Source organism: Apostichopus japonicus, chromosome 14, assembly GCF_037975245.1.
Source record: "Apostichopus japonicus isolate 1M-3 chromosome 14, ASM3797524v1, whole genome shotgun sequence".
NCBI classification, from domain to species: Eukaryota; Metazoa; Echinodermata; class Holothuroidea; order Aspidochirotida; family Stichopodidae; genus Apostichopus; species Apostichopus japonicus.
The window spans coordinates 17,600,837-17,614,179 of record NC_092574.1 but is presented as its reverse complement, the minus strand read 5'-3'; the positions used below and the strand labels follow the sequence as shown (position 1 = coordinate 17,614,179).

General features: G+C 36.5%; 1 protein-coding gene across 1 annotated transcript in view; it reads right to left on the bottom strand.

Moving 5' to 3' along the window:
• Nucleotides 1-126: 126 nt before the first annotated feature.
• The window catches only part of LOC139980157 (mothers against decapentaplegic homolog 1-like), a 30,992-nt gene continuing 17,775 nt past the window's right edge, over nt 127-13,343 (bottom strand). Inside the window, exons 3-6 of the mRNA XM_071991592.1 lie at nt 11,034-11,261; nt 8,542-8,649; nt 6,540-6,761; nt 127-5,595 (exon numbers count right to left, since the gene is read on the bottom strand). Coding sequence (XP_071847693.1) covers nt 5,195-5,595; nt 6,540-6,761; nt 8,542-8,649; nt 11,034-11,261 — 959 coding nt within the window. The 3' untranslated portion in view covers nt 127-5,194. The remainder of the gene's footprint in view (nt 5,596-6,539; nt 6,762-8,541; nt 8,650-11,033; nt 11,262-13,343) is intronic.

The window sequence follows — 13,343 nt, the reverse complement described above, 5'->3', positions numbered from 1 at the left end:
AATAAACAAAAATTCCACCAACAGCAGGAGTAGACTACAATTTTGCCATTCCTGGGAGATAGATCCCTCCACCATTTCAGTAGTACATGGTATGGTCCTACAAAAACAACAGCACTAGTCTAAGAGTTATGTTCAAAATTTTATTTTCTGCCTAATCTATGCTATCAATCCACAAATATCACAAAAAAAATGAGGGAAAATAGTGAAAAAATCATTACAATTTACAATAAATCAAAATGGTAAGGAATATTGCAAAACCAGTTAACATTCTGTTGCTATGACCTTGCAAATGTAGAATTCAGCTTAACACAATTTGAATTACTTTAGACATTTTCTTTATTCTTCTTTTTAATTAAGCAACTTACCATCAATGCAGAAATATCCACACCTTACCTGCCACATACTTACTTTCACACCACTACTGTTCATCTGTCACCTTCATCTTTATTTCACTTCCCCCTCTCCCCCCTCCCCCTTTCCCATCCTCATGTACCCATGGAAACGATTGACAATAAATACTTCTAGACATGAGGGACCCATCAAGGTATTTTTAGGTATCTGTGAGTCAGCCCAATTGCCTCATTTCAGAGACTAGTGTTCAAATTTCCTCATGATTGATAAACCCTCATTTCATGATAATAAAAAAAAAGGGAGGAAAAAAAATATTCTTACACCATTACACAACTTTTGATTTCTTCTTATTGGCAAACACTGTTACGGAAGACAACATCGATTAATATTACAGACTTCACATACAGACTACCCACTTAGTGACATATACTACAATGCATATTCATTAACGTAACTTATCAATTATCTAACAAATGTCTGAGTTGAAAACACATACTTCTTACATTCTTAACCATCTTTGCAAATCTTACTCAGTCTATTCTCTCCCACATTTCTTTTGGTCAAATTTTCATATTCTCTCTACTACTTAAATATCCAGCAGTGAAAGTCACAGAAATCATCTTTCACTGTTCAGGTGGTATTTTGAGTTCATATATGTGAGTTTACATAATACAAGAAAGATATATAAAAAAAAAATGAAACCAAAACGAGGTACCAAAAACAAAGATGTTCGCTAAAAAATATCGAAATTTAACATTCCAGCAATTCAGGATTTTAATTCTCATTTTGACCAAATCACTCGACTGAGATATTACCAATTACATCATCATAAAAGTTATATTACTGCATACTAACAAATGAAAGTACAAAATGCAAAGAGAAAAAAAAATGGAAAAAAATAACTTTATAACTCTAAAATAGCCAATGCTCACTGAGATTTGACCTCCAGTTTGGCTTATACTGATAGGCAATGCTCCAAGAAGTTTTCATCCACTTGACAGTTTTGACCTTGCAAGTGGACCAAAATGATAAATGAAGATTATTTTTTAAAAAAGAGGGTGCAAAGACTGTCTGAGGTACATGGGTACAGCAACTAATTTCATTCTTTTTCTGTATTACATGCTCATGATGACCTCTGACCTCTTATTATGTTTTTTGTACCTTTCTTCGAAACTCACTTTGATTAGACCTTAGTTGCTGACAATCTAAGCAAGCCTCCAGTCCTCTCTCTCCGCTGCTAATGACTTCATATTTGTTTTCCCCCTTTCATACCTGTTCACTTTTGTTTACCCCACTCCTAACTAATGATTCTTTCACACTTTGATTAAAACTAAATGACATACCTACCAAGAAGACCTATTTGAAATGTGACTCTTATCCCAGAGTCCCACTTATTCCAAAAATGAAAATACTCCGTGTTAATATGCAAAGACTTTTCCTTATCAAAGAAATGCAATGACTTGATTCGTAAAATTAAAGTCAGCCATGACGGTTGCTGGAATGGACTAGACTTAAAATATGAATATGCAGTCTTTTGCTACAACATTTTATACAGATGTTAACGTATACATATGAATTTTGAAGCAAGGTTACTCTGAGATAGTTAAAAATTCACCTCCCGATACTGTATTGGCAGGAATAGAAAGATATAAAAAAAAAATTGTAAATATTTAAATTACATTTATCCATGAGGTCTGTGTTATTTAAGTAATACAACTAAGGTGAAAAAGATTCTTTATACGGTGGTAAGTGATATAATTAATATTCAAGCACTTCTGTTGCATTTCTGTTGGCTAAATATGTAAGTCATGTTACATGATACAACAAATGTTATACTTAAAACACATTACATACCAGCAAAAATCCTATTCTAAAGCAATTTTAAGTTATACGTTTATTTCTCTCATACGCTGATAATTTAATAAAAATAAAATAACTCATCCCACATAGGAACAAGTCTCTTTACAAACAAGCAAAAAATTTGAAATTTCCAGAGAGTCTGCACCTCTATATGTCAAGTGACCAAGTTTGACCGTAAGAAACTTCTAAACTTTGAGAGGGTACCTTGATCAAGTCTCCAACATACAGAGGAGTACAAACTGTTGATAATTTGTCTTTGAGAGAGTTGCTAGGTGGTTTGCTTTGCTACATCGAGCAGCAGCGCTCTGTGAACCATGCAAATGAACTGAGCACAAGATAACATTTTACTTGTTGCAACGATGTCACAACAATGAACTGTAAGCCTCAAAAGAAGCCTGTTCATTTCCAGATGAACATTTTGCATAGGGCTTCCGAAACTTTTAAAGCGTAACTATGAAATATGTGCACAAGAGTAGTTCATAAAAACAGTGGAAAAGTAAAGAAAAGTCTTTCAAGGCGTGTTCACTGCATGGTTGGGTTTTGATCCTTTCTGTTCAGACATTATGACGTCCATTTTGCAACACACATGAATGCAAATTATAAATAAACAAGAGTGGACATTTGCTATTTGTTGTTATTCCTCCAATGAAGTTTTGAAAGAGTATATAAAACAAAAGTTATGATGACAACAGATTTTTTGGACAGAACTGGCAGACCACAGGGATGTCGTCTGTTTATATATTAACAAAATTTGGGACAGCAAAACATTGAACAGTTCAGAAGATGAAATGTAACACACCACCAAACAACTAAGTACATAAGCTGTACAAATTCAACTAAATGTACTATCCATCTATAAGTCATACCATGTCTCCTAAACAGCTTGGTGTTGAATTAAAACATGTAGGGCACATGTATACACAGAGGTGTGTTACATTACATACAGACGCCATTTTGGGGCCAACAACAATACTGCATACGTGCATTAATAGTACTACCCTTTATATACAGAGGCCATTTTGGGGCCAAATACAATATTGCATGAATAGTACGTATGCGTGCATGCATATAAGGTTCATCTCTGCAATAATTCAGCTGTTTTCAAGTAAATCTTCCATTCACTCAGAAGCAGGGAGAGAAGACAGCCATTTTGAGTTACTAGCACAGTTTTTGAAATAACTTTTAACTGTAGCTGTCTGTTAGGAAACCTGCAACAGAAAGAATCTTTGCAGAAATGATAGCGTTACACAACGATAAGTGAGTCTTTACGAAGAGCGGATCAGACCAAAGTATATCAAAGTAAAGACAACCTGATGTTTCCATCCTAGCAGGATCTTGGTCTTTGTTTGCATTCGTAGAAGATCCTGCTAGGATCAAAAACTTTGAAGACAGGCAGATCATATATTGTTTTCGTCATCTACCTCAACAAGCTTTCTTGGTTATATCAGCATCTCTTTCCCATTTTTGACAGACCCCCCAATTCAACAGAACCAGCGACACTATCTTCTTGATGGTCTTGTCCAATCAAGCTTACAGCCTGAAGACACAAATATTTGCTACAATAAAGAGAAATTTTGTAGTTTCATCAACAGGGTTTATACACAAGTGCATGTAAATTCGAAAGAGAATGATACTGAACTATCAGAGAAAGAAATGAAAACACTGACCGATAAGACATGCTTTTGGCAACGCCTCTCTTCCTTTAAAGCCTTACAACCAATACTAGCTTACCTAACCATTTTCCACACAGTTAAAGTTCATTGACAGCGTCATGGAGGAAATCAGAAATTCATCAAGCAATGTGAAACTTTACCGTTGGCTGACCGATAGTATACATTTTTAGAGATATTCTGCATACATGACTTCTGATACCCCAAAAAAATTAATTTTCACACATAGGTGACCATTCATTTATCCCCAAAACTGGTGGAAAAACTACTGAGGTACCACTGTCAGTAAACACACAAATACCAGACCACCAGCCATTACAAAATGTGTCATGTTTCAAGCATAATTCAACAAGAAGATGTATAATAGGAAAGTAAAGCTTTTGAAGAACTCTTGCTGTCACAGACCACTTACTGTTAACCTCTGCGGGGAAGAATCGAGGATTAAGCTGGCCAAAATGGGTTCTATTTAATCAGAAATCTCTCCAGTAAGGAACATGATACCGAGATGGGATTTTCAACTAACAGTATGGAACATTTATCTTCTCCGTCATGTACCACATTGTCTGCCACTGGTAAATATATCCCTTGATTTCACCATTACATATCACAGTATATTGTTCAACACATACAGCTGAGAAAACAAACTTCCTTTACTTTCAGAGAAATCACAGCACCAATATATACCACAGCCATACTTTCTCTGTCAGGTCTATTGATTTATCGGCATTAATCATCCATCCCTGCAATGCTTTTAATGTAAGTGTCTAGTGTCCAAAGTGCTGAACCACACACCTTGGTTTTCTTTAAGTCTTTACATTGTGTAGTGAATGTCAAAACCTGTTTAGGTTGCTTAAAGTGCCAGACATTTTACAACAATCAAAATTCCATAATTTTATAGCAATTTCGGTGATAGTAGAAAATTGAGGTCATACATTTCTTTTACAATCTGGAATCTAGATATTACCTTTCTTGTCAGAGTACAACTCTCCTATGAAGGATTTGGATCAACTATCCACAATAACTGATTCACCTATTATGCAACAATTAATCCACATCCACATTTGAATTCTTGGGGGAAGTCTTGGGTTCCTCATGATATTTCAAATTATGGCTGATTGTAAATGACCTTGTCAAAAGTATTATAAATACAAAATGTAACATAGCTGCTCAGTAAGAAAGGAAGAAAAAAAATAAAAAAGAGAGGGGGGGGGGGGGGAAAGTTCTTGATTCACTAGATACAACTGTTTAGATGAAGACAACTGGCAGTGTCTTTAGTTTTATCATCCTCAACGGAGGACAATATAATGTCTTCATCACGAGACCGAGGAGATGGGATTGTGAGGGGACCCCATCTGTGTCAAGACTTTGTCCAGCCACTGAAGTGGTCCATTGAGATGGATTTCGATCCAGCACGGTGTGCTGGTGACGTCTTGGCGATGGTACTCTGCTCCCCAACCCTTCACAAAGCTCATTCTGATCGTGCACATCTTGGTGAGTTCATAAACAGCCTCAAATCCATGGTTGACAGACTGCGAGAGAAGAGCCGCAAACTCCTGGTTGTTGAAGATCTTCAGGCTGCATCCCGGAGGTATCTTGCAGACGGTGGTCGGATGGAAGCCGTGGCGGTAATTACAGTTGCGGCTCTGGACAAAGATGCTGCTGTCGCTCAAGCACTCTGCGTATACTTCACCTCCGACGTAGTACAAGTGGACACCTGCAAAAAAAGAAAAGTTGAAAGGTTTCACGCAAAAGAAGTCGTGTGAACGACAGGAAGCATGTTCTCTCTTTTCCATAAAGATGCAATCAGCCTAGTCCATGACAATAACCTTTCATATTGAGTATTTTATGTATGTCTAAAAAGTTAAGCACTTATACAAGTTGGTGAACTTTAATCTGTCAAAGTATGCTGGCATTCTCGAGATATAACACATCCGTTCTGATAATAAAAACCACAATATAATACATTATATTACATATTAGGCTCAGGGGTTTGTTAACATTACATTCAAATACTAGAACCCTCTTGAACATTTTTATATCACTTCAGCATCACATACCAAGGTCTCATCCCTTTCCTTGATTTTTTTCCATATTCTAAGAATTAACAAACATATATTAGGGAAAACATGCTTACCATACTGCTGGCAACCATATGCTCATGCACAACAGAAATTAACAAAACTCATTTAAGTCCCTAGCTACTAAAAAAATTAGCATTTCAAGGGAGTATTTCTGCCCACTAACATACCTGTGTGTTTTTTTTATCACAGCTAGGGCGCTAGTTCTAGGTACTCGCAAGGCGACCTTCGCTCCAAAAAATGGGTTTTTAATCAGTTGAAAATGATCAAATAACAAGGTATATTTTCTGTGTTATGTCAACAGTTTCAAATATATATATTTTTTTAATGGAGAGGGACGAGAAAACTTAAAAAAAAAAGGAAAATTACATATTTACAAAATGGAATTTCAAGTTTAGCAAACAGAAAAATGATGGCTTTAATACTGAGCATTGATACTAAGGGTTTGGGTTTAGTGGGTGGTGGCTCAGTCATCTAACAAGCTCCTGGGTCATGTGCCTAAAAAGTTTGTGGACTAACACACTAGTGTAATCTAACCAAAACTGCCGTGATTTTTTACTGATGTGGCCAACAACCATACCTTTGCTAATGTGTCTCCTTGTGTTCTCAATTGTGGAATTGCGGTTAACATTCGACAGGAGTCCAAGACAAAATCTGTCGGTGTTGCTCTGCGGATTTGTGAATCCATCGACAATCACGCTGGTGCTGGATGCATGGAATGGCTCACCGACACGGTTGTTCAGTTCATAGTATGCAATTGAGCACCAATTGGTGGGTTCCTGGTAGGTAACAGCTGATAAATCTGCAGTGTCATGAAAATTATTAAACGGATAAAAACAGCTGTGTGCGGTATTACTGATTTCTTTTTTATAAGGATATTTACCAATCCAAGGGTAACTTTTTTGAATTCACAAGAACTTGACTTTACTTCTTATCATTAACCTTTGAAAAAATTGTAAACAGCTTCAACTAGTTTGTTACTGCCATCCTCAATACATTTTCCTTCATGAGTCATTGAATCGACTAATTTAACTCTCCTCGAGATCTGGGAAATATTACCAGAAATACAATATTAGCCATTTTTAACATGCTCAAATTTGGAGCAATAATAATGACCTACACAAAAAAAAAAAAAAAATTGTTTACCTTTTAAACAACAAATATGACAAAAATAGACATTATTCACATCTGTTTTTTTAAAAGGAATGTGCAGTTAACAATCGATATGGTGTGCAAACCGAATGCCTCAAGCCCTTGAGGACATGTCACATGAAAGAACATTTCTTCATTGTTGACATACCCTGAACCTACTTCATACAACTTTCAAAACAACTTTCAATATTCCTCAGTGGATGAAAGGTTCCTGTTCTAACAATGATGGGTGACTAAGCCAGTCAACCACGGCCCAGTCATAGATAGGCACGCTTTCAAAAGTTTAACTTCTCCGTATCCCTTCTAAGATTAGTGTGTATTGTGCATGAAAAGATGTTAACTTGATGGATTTGTGTTGTTGCACTATAGGAATGGGTAGAAAACTTGTCACATGATGGTTGGAATGTAGCAATTTGAAGGTTTTTTTATAGCCACTTGCAAATAAATTGCCAGCGCAAAAAATCCTACTGGCTGACATCAAAATCCCACTGATGATTGAATCAAGCATTGAAAAGAACAAGTGTGAGTTGGCCTTAAAGATTCCTCCAACAAGTTTGGAAAGATGTTGTTCAACAGACTTAAGATTGCACAAACAAAATGCACAAAATATCTATTTCGTCAGCGCAAACTTATTTCTACTGGTATGGTCATGGGTAGTCTGACACAACTAACCGAAGATCATTTCTGCATGCTACTGAAGACCTTTGTCTGCGACGAAAGGACATCAAGATTCTCATATTGTAAATATGACAAGTTTATTTATAATATAGGTCATAAACAAGTAAATCTAATCAACATGTTATCTTTTAGTCTTCCTGGGCTCCCTCATTTTGAAGATCACTTTCCAATTTCAATCTACCGTTAATTCTACATCTTGTTTCTGATACAGTTGATAGTTTAAAGTAATGGCACCCTCAACTTTGCACCATCACCTTCAGTTGAAGTACAAGCGATGACCAATTCTTAATTGCTTCAAGAGCCACTGCTGAAAGGTTGTGGCCCTTTTTGAAAGTATATTTAGTGATGTAGCCAATTGACATTAGAATACCTTATTACGTGTCACATGTCGCTTTGGAATGGAATATGAAGCAATGTATTTTTTTTCACGTCAAAGGGTGTTAGTTCATCCACTCGAATTTCATATCTGCAGTAAAAATGCCTAATGTGGCACACTCTACGGTCACCGTCTTTGAGGCAAGCGATTGCGGCCATAAATAATGCTCAATGCCTCAATTCAATTCTTTATTACCACCCACTCCACAAACCTACATTGTAACGTGTGGGTACAGTAAAGTTTTGTGATCTTGTGTCACACTGTACTGGTTTCGTCTTCTACTGCCTTGAGCGATGGCTCCTGCTTGCCATCCCATAAGTGCCAAAGCTGATAAACAAGTTGCAAATATAACCAAATAGACCAGTACAATATTTACCTGACAAGTTGACGCCAGGCGGTACATTGCCTTGGGTTGTGTCCATTGGCTGAGAACCATCCTTAGTCTTGTCATCTGGGGGCATATACGCTGGCGGTGGTGTATCAGCTAAAAAAATAGGTAGAAAATAGGTAATCAAATATCAGCAAAGATGAAAAGACTTGTCATGGAATCCAAAAATAGAAATTGATTTGGGTATAACTTTATAACCAATGAAGGTAATGTGCTAGTTTATATGTTACCTATAGTCAATCTTCCACAACAGTAGGTTGTGGGGTGTACAGTTTGAGTGACAAGCAGTGTACGTACGTACCAGTTCCACTAGGGACATAGTCGGGCCAAGGATGTCACAATTTCAGCCACTTGCTGACAAAATACAAGTGCCTTTTAAATAGAGTCAATTGGCTAAAATCATGTGTTTCAAGGGCGTTTTCCTGAATTACAGTACAATATCCATCATTTTGCTGTACAGGCTTTTGAGAGCAGCCAAGTTACAGTATATCTGAGCACTGATAATGAACAGTCATACCAGGCTTACGTTAGGTACAGAAATTATGCAGATTCTTTGACTGCAAGGAAAATGCCAGTACCTTGTCCTGAATTTTTTACTAGCAACAGACAGCACAATCCCATGGCATTTAGCCAGTTTTTAGTCCAAACTTCGAGGCCTGCATTACTGTACATATATGTGCTAGACCTACTAAATGCACTCCCAGCATTTAAAGATCACTGTGAAAATGGTACAGTATGTTGAACTATGTTCTGTGACTGAATTTCTAGATCTGTAGTATTGATGTACAATTTATATAAAAAGAAAATAGTTTGCAAAACCCAATAGCCTAATGGAAGTGCATTTGTAGTAATGTCACCATGATGTCAATCAGAATAACTATGTTAAAATCTTATCGATAAAACTGTTGTACAATGTTTCAAACACATGTAGAGCTTACTTTTGAAAACACTATTATGATAGTACAGTCAATGACTTAATCTGTATCACTATATATTTTTACAGTATACTGTTGCTTTGACATTTCTTCAACTGTTATATTTAACTTAGCATGTCACTTGTTTGTACAGCTAAGAGTCAGTCTTGTATTGCTCCTTGAGCTCTGTAAGAGCTACTTTATTTATGTTCTGGTGGTAGAATATGATATCTAGCTCTTGCTTATACTTTCCAAGTGTTCTGTGTCTTCAGGCTGGTAACATTCACACCCACACACACACTCACAAGCATGATGACCTTTACCAAATGTTAAATTGTTGCTAGTTCGAACATTCGAAAACATTGAAACATTCAGAATTCCACTTTTAAAGTAGCTGAACAACTTCAATGCATTGACTGCCACTTGAATGAATTGTAAGCTAATTGTACAAGCCACTCTGTTTCCATTCATGTACACAATGAATGTACAGTATGGCTTCTTAGCAGTGATGTAAATACATAACTGTCTTTGAACAAATCACAACATCACATTTTGGAGACAGTTCCACCTCTCTGGAACTCCTTGTCATTGCATTTTAAATACTGCTCATCAATTAATTTGTTTAAACAACAACTAATGACCCTGGGTACCTTCTTCTTTCTTATGTTTTTCTGCATTACAGCACCATATCAATGCATTTATTTTACTTCTATTTTCAGTTAACATGACAGACTACTAATAAGTTGTTTGGATTCGCAATCTTCCGTTCTACACCTATTACTAGGGCAGGTCAAGCAGAAAAGTGCAAAGTTAATGATTTTAGCTATGAGTTCACTGAACTGAAATGTTTCTCATTACATCACTGATCAAGAAGAAAAAAACATGATACTCCAGAACAAAATTTCCAACTTCAGCTCTACAAATAAGCAAGGTGTTTATGATGATTATTTGACATGCTAATTAATGAGCAATTTATCTGTGCACAAACATCCTGGAAACCACTAAGCCCACTTGCAGTGATATTTATCTTAAATTGCGATTCCTCTGAAGGAAAAGCACAATGTCACTAACAGTTACAATGCTCAATGTCAAGCTGTACATGAACCTCCAAAGAGGAAAGGATCCAACAACAAAGATCTTTGAAGGTCAGGAATGATCCTTAATGGCAGACGATGATTACTTTTCATTCACGGAATTTGTCACAAATCGGAGACTGGTTAAGCAATTTGTAAGTTTGTGTTTAACCATTGGGACAAGCTTCATAAATCTCATGAAGAAACTAATATCAATATCACATCTGAAATGTCACGAAACAGCAATTAAGCTGGGAAGTATCATCTGTACAAACATACTGTACTAAAGTATGCTCGGTAAACAAACAAACTGTGTTCAGAATGCAAACATACTGTGCTAAGAATAAAAACATTCTGTGCTCAAAATGCAAACATACTGTGCTAAGAATAAAAGCATTCTTTTCAATAAATACTCAAGTTCCCCTCTATAAAAGGAGTACTTACGAAATCAAACGTAAATTACGATGAAGTATGAATCTACTGTACCACCTACCTGGCACACCGTAAGGACTGTTTGGATCGATAGAGCTGGTACCCGGCGATGGCTGGGGCTGTAGCGGAGAGCTCGGTGGCATGTTTGGTTGGGGTGAGTGAGTTTGCTGAAAGCTCTGCGGAAAGGTAGCGTTGTGTGGGAAAGGTGGCTCAGGTAAACTTCTATACGGCAGGAGGCTGTGGGATGGAACAGACTCACTGTGGCGAGGTACTAGCACAGGTGGAAGAACTGGAGAAGAAGCAATCAAAAAGAAAGGTACCGAGAAGAAGTTAGAGAAGCCTGGAAAGAAAATGACAGAGTGAAATCAATGGCGATATATTGTACCTCTAGGTAGGAGGGAAATGTTTGGTTTCACTTCGATGCAAGGTTTCACAACTTTTGACCATAATTGATGTAAATGGTTATCAATGTCAGTCACTTTCTAATATTCCATGTCTAATCCAATACAGTGTCTATGTACCATACCACCCATTTATATATTAAGCCGGTGCAATACAGTATATAATTAACACAAATTTGCAATTTACAGGGGCAAAAGCGAAAGAAACAGCACATGGTGTGAACTTTCAAGTTTTCATATGACCGCAGCTATGTAACAAATATAAATGTCGTTGGGAGGTACATTACAGTATGTTATGTACAAAGTCCACTGCATTGAAAATGAACATATATTGAAACATATTTGACCAGTCATTTTTCTATTCCAATTTTGCAAAACTTCTAAATTAACTAATTAACAAACCAGAAAGGCAGTAGGCTTGGTGATACCTTGCCTTTGTAAGTCTACGGAATCATGTCCCAGAACATCAGACAAGAGTTCCAGATAACTTGACTAAATATGCAAATGATATTAACTTAATTGTTGGAACCTTATGAACTGTGACCCGTGCAGAAAACAATAGTATTCTTGCACTAATTACGGTGCATCCACACACCCAATTTGAATGTCATCCAAGGTTTGAGTTTGGAGTTAACTTATCGTGTTTGTAGAGTTTTAGGGGCTTTGACCTCTGTTAACCTCAAGTGACCATTAACAGCCTCAGAAAATAACAGGGTTCTTCTCCTCAATAAGGTACATGTTTGTACAAGGTTTTTGGACTTTGACATCTGTTGACCTCCAATAACTACATTTAAGCCATGACTCCTCTTAGAGACAAGTAGTGACTTCTCAATTCCCGCATGCATTACATTCTCCAGGAATACATGTAGTGTAGTGTACAGTATTAAATCACAAAACTGTGGCATTTTTTTTTTAAATCAGTTTTGGTTTTTACAAAATTGTGTAGCAATCTGGCCACTTTACAGTATCCGTGTCATTTCTAAAGTGTTCAATTATCCTGTTTCCTGGGTATGTTTCCTGTTGAGACATCTATACCTTAATTAACAAGCAACAATAACATTTCAGTTAAAGGTAATCGGCTAAATCTCTCAGACGTTTTCCCTACTGCTGTAAGTGGACAACATATCATGAATGGGGGTAATCATCAGAAACTTGTAAAGGCAGCTTTCAACATAAAAGACTAAAAGAGTCTAACCAACTGCCCTCACAATTGAACATTAAGCCCACATTTAAGTACCTTTTGTACAGTTTGTTACAACACAAGGGTGGGGTGACAAAAATTTAAGGAGATAATCTCTCCATAATGAGACTGTATCAACACTGTTTCATTGTCCTGGAATTACAATGTGAGGTCACAGTTTTTAAGTCACCTTTTATCTAGATGTCTCTTAAAGAAAAGTGTACAATGTAAATTTGTGTTTATGATTATACCATTTGGCCTAAACACTAACTACTACAGTATATATTAGTTGTTTCAGGTTTTTTTCTCCCCTAAAGTTGGCTACAATGTACAGTAAATTCTGTAAATCATCATTATGATACTGATATCATATGATATAATATCTTTATATAAGCAGAGTGTCATTACTGAATTACTTTTGTTAGGTCTGCAAAAGCTAAGCTGGAGAGTCCATTGAGTGCCACCTACAGACTTGTACAACGTAGTGAACTCAAACAGTTCCCTTTAAAATGAAGGAATGAGAAGTTGAGTAATTCCTACACTTTTAGGAGTTTGTCTAATTCTGCAATGAAGGTAACAAAGTTGCAGCATATAACAATACCAGTGAGTTCATTTATCTGTGAGTTCATGTGACTTTACTGTATCAAGATAGCTACAGTACTGTAGACAATTCATGAGGTACAGAAACTTAAAAAGAATTATTAAAAAAATTGGTTACATAAAACTGCAGTACTATAACCAGAGCGGTACAATGTTAAGATCATCACTGACGACACAATCGAATAGAAGA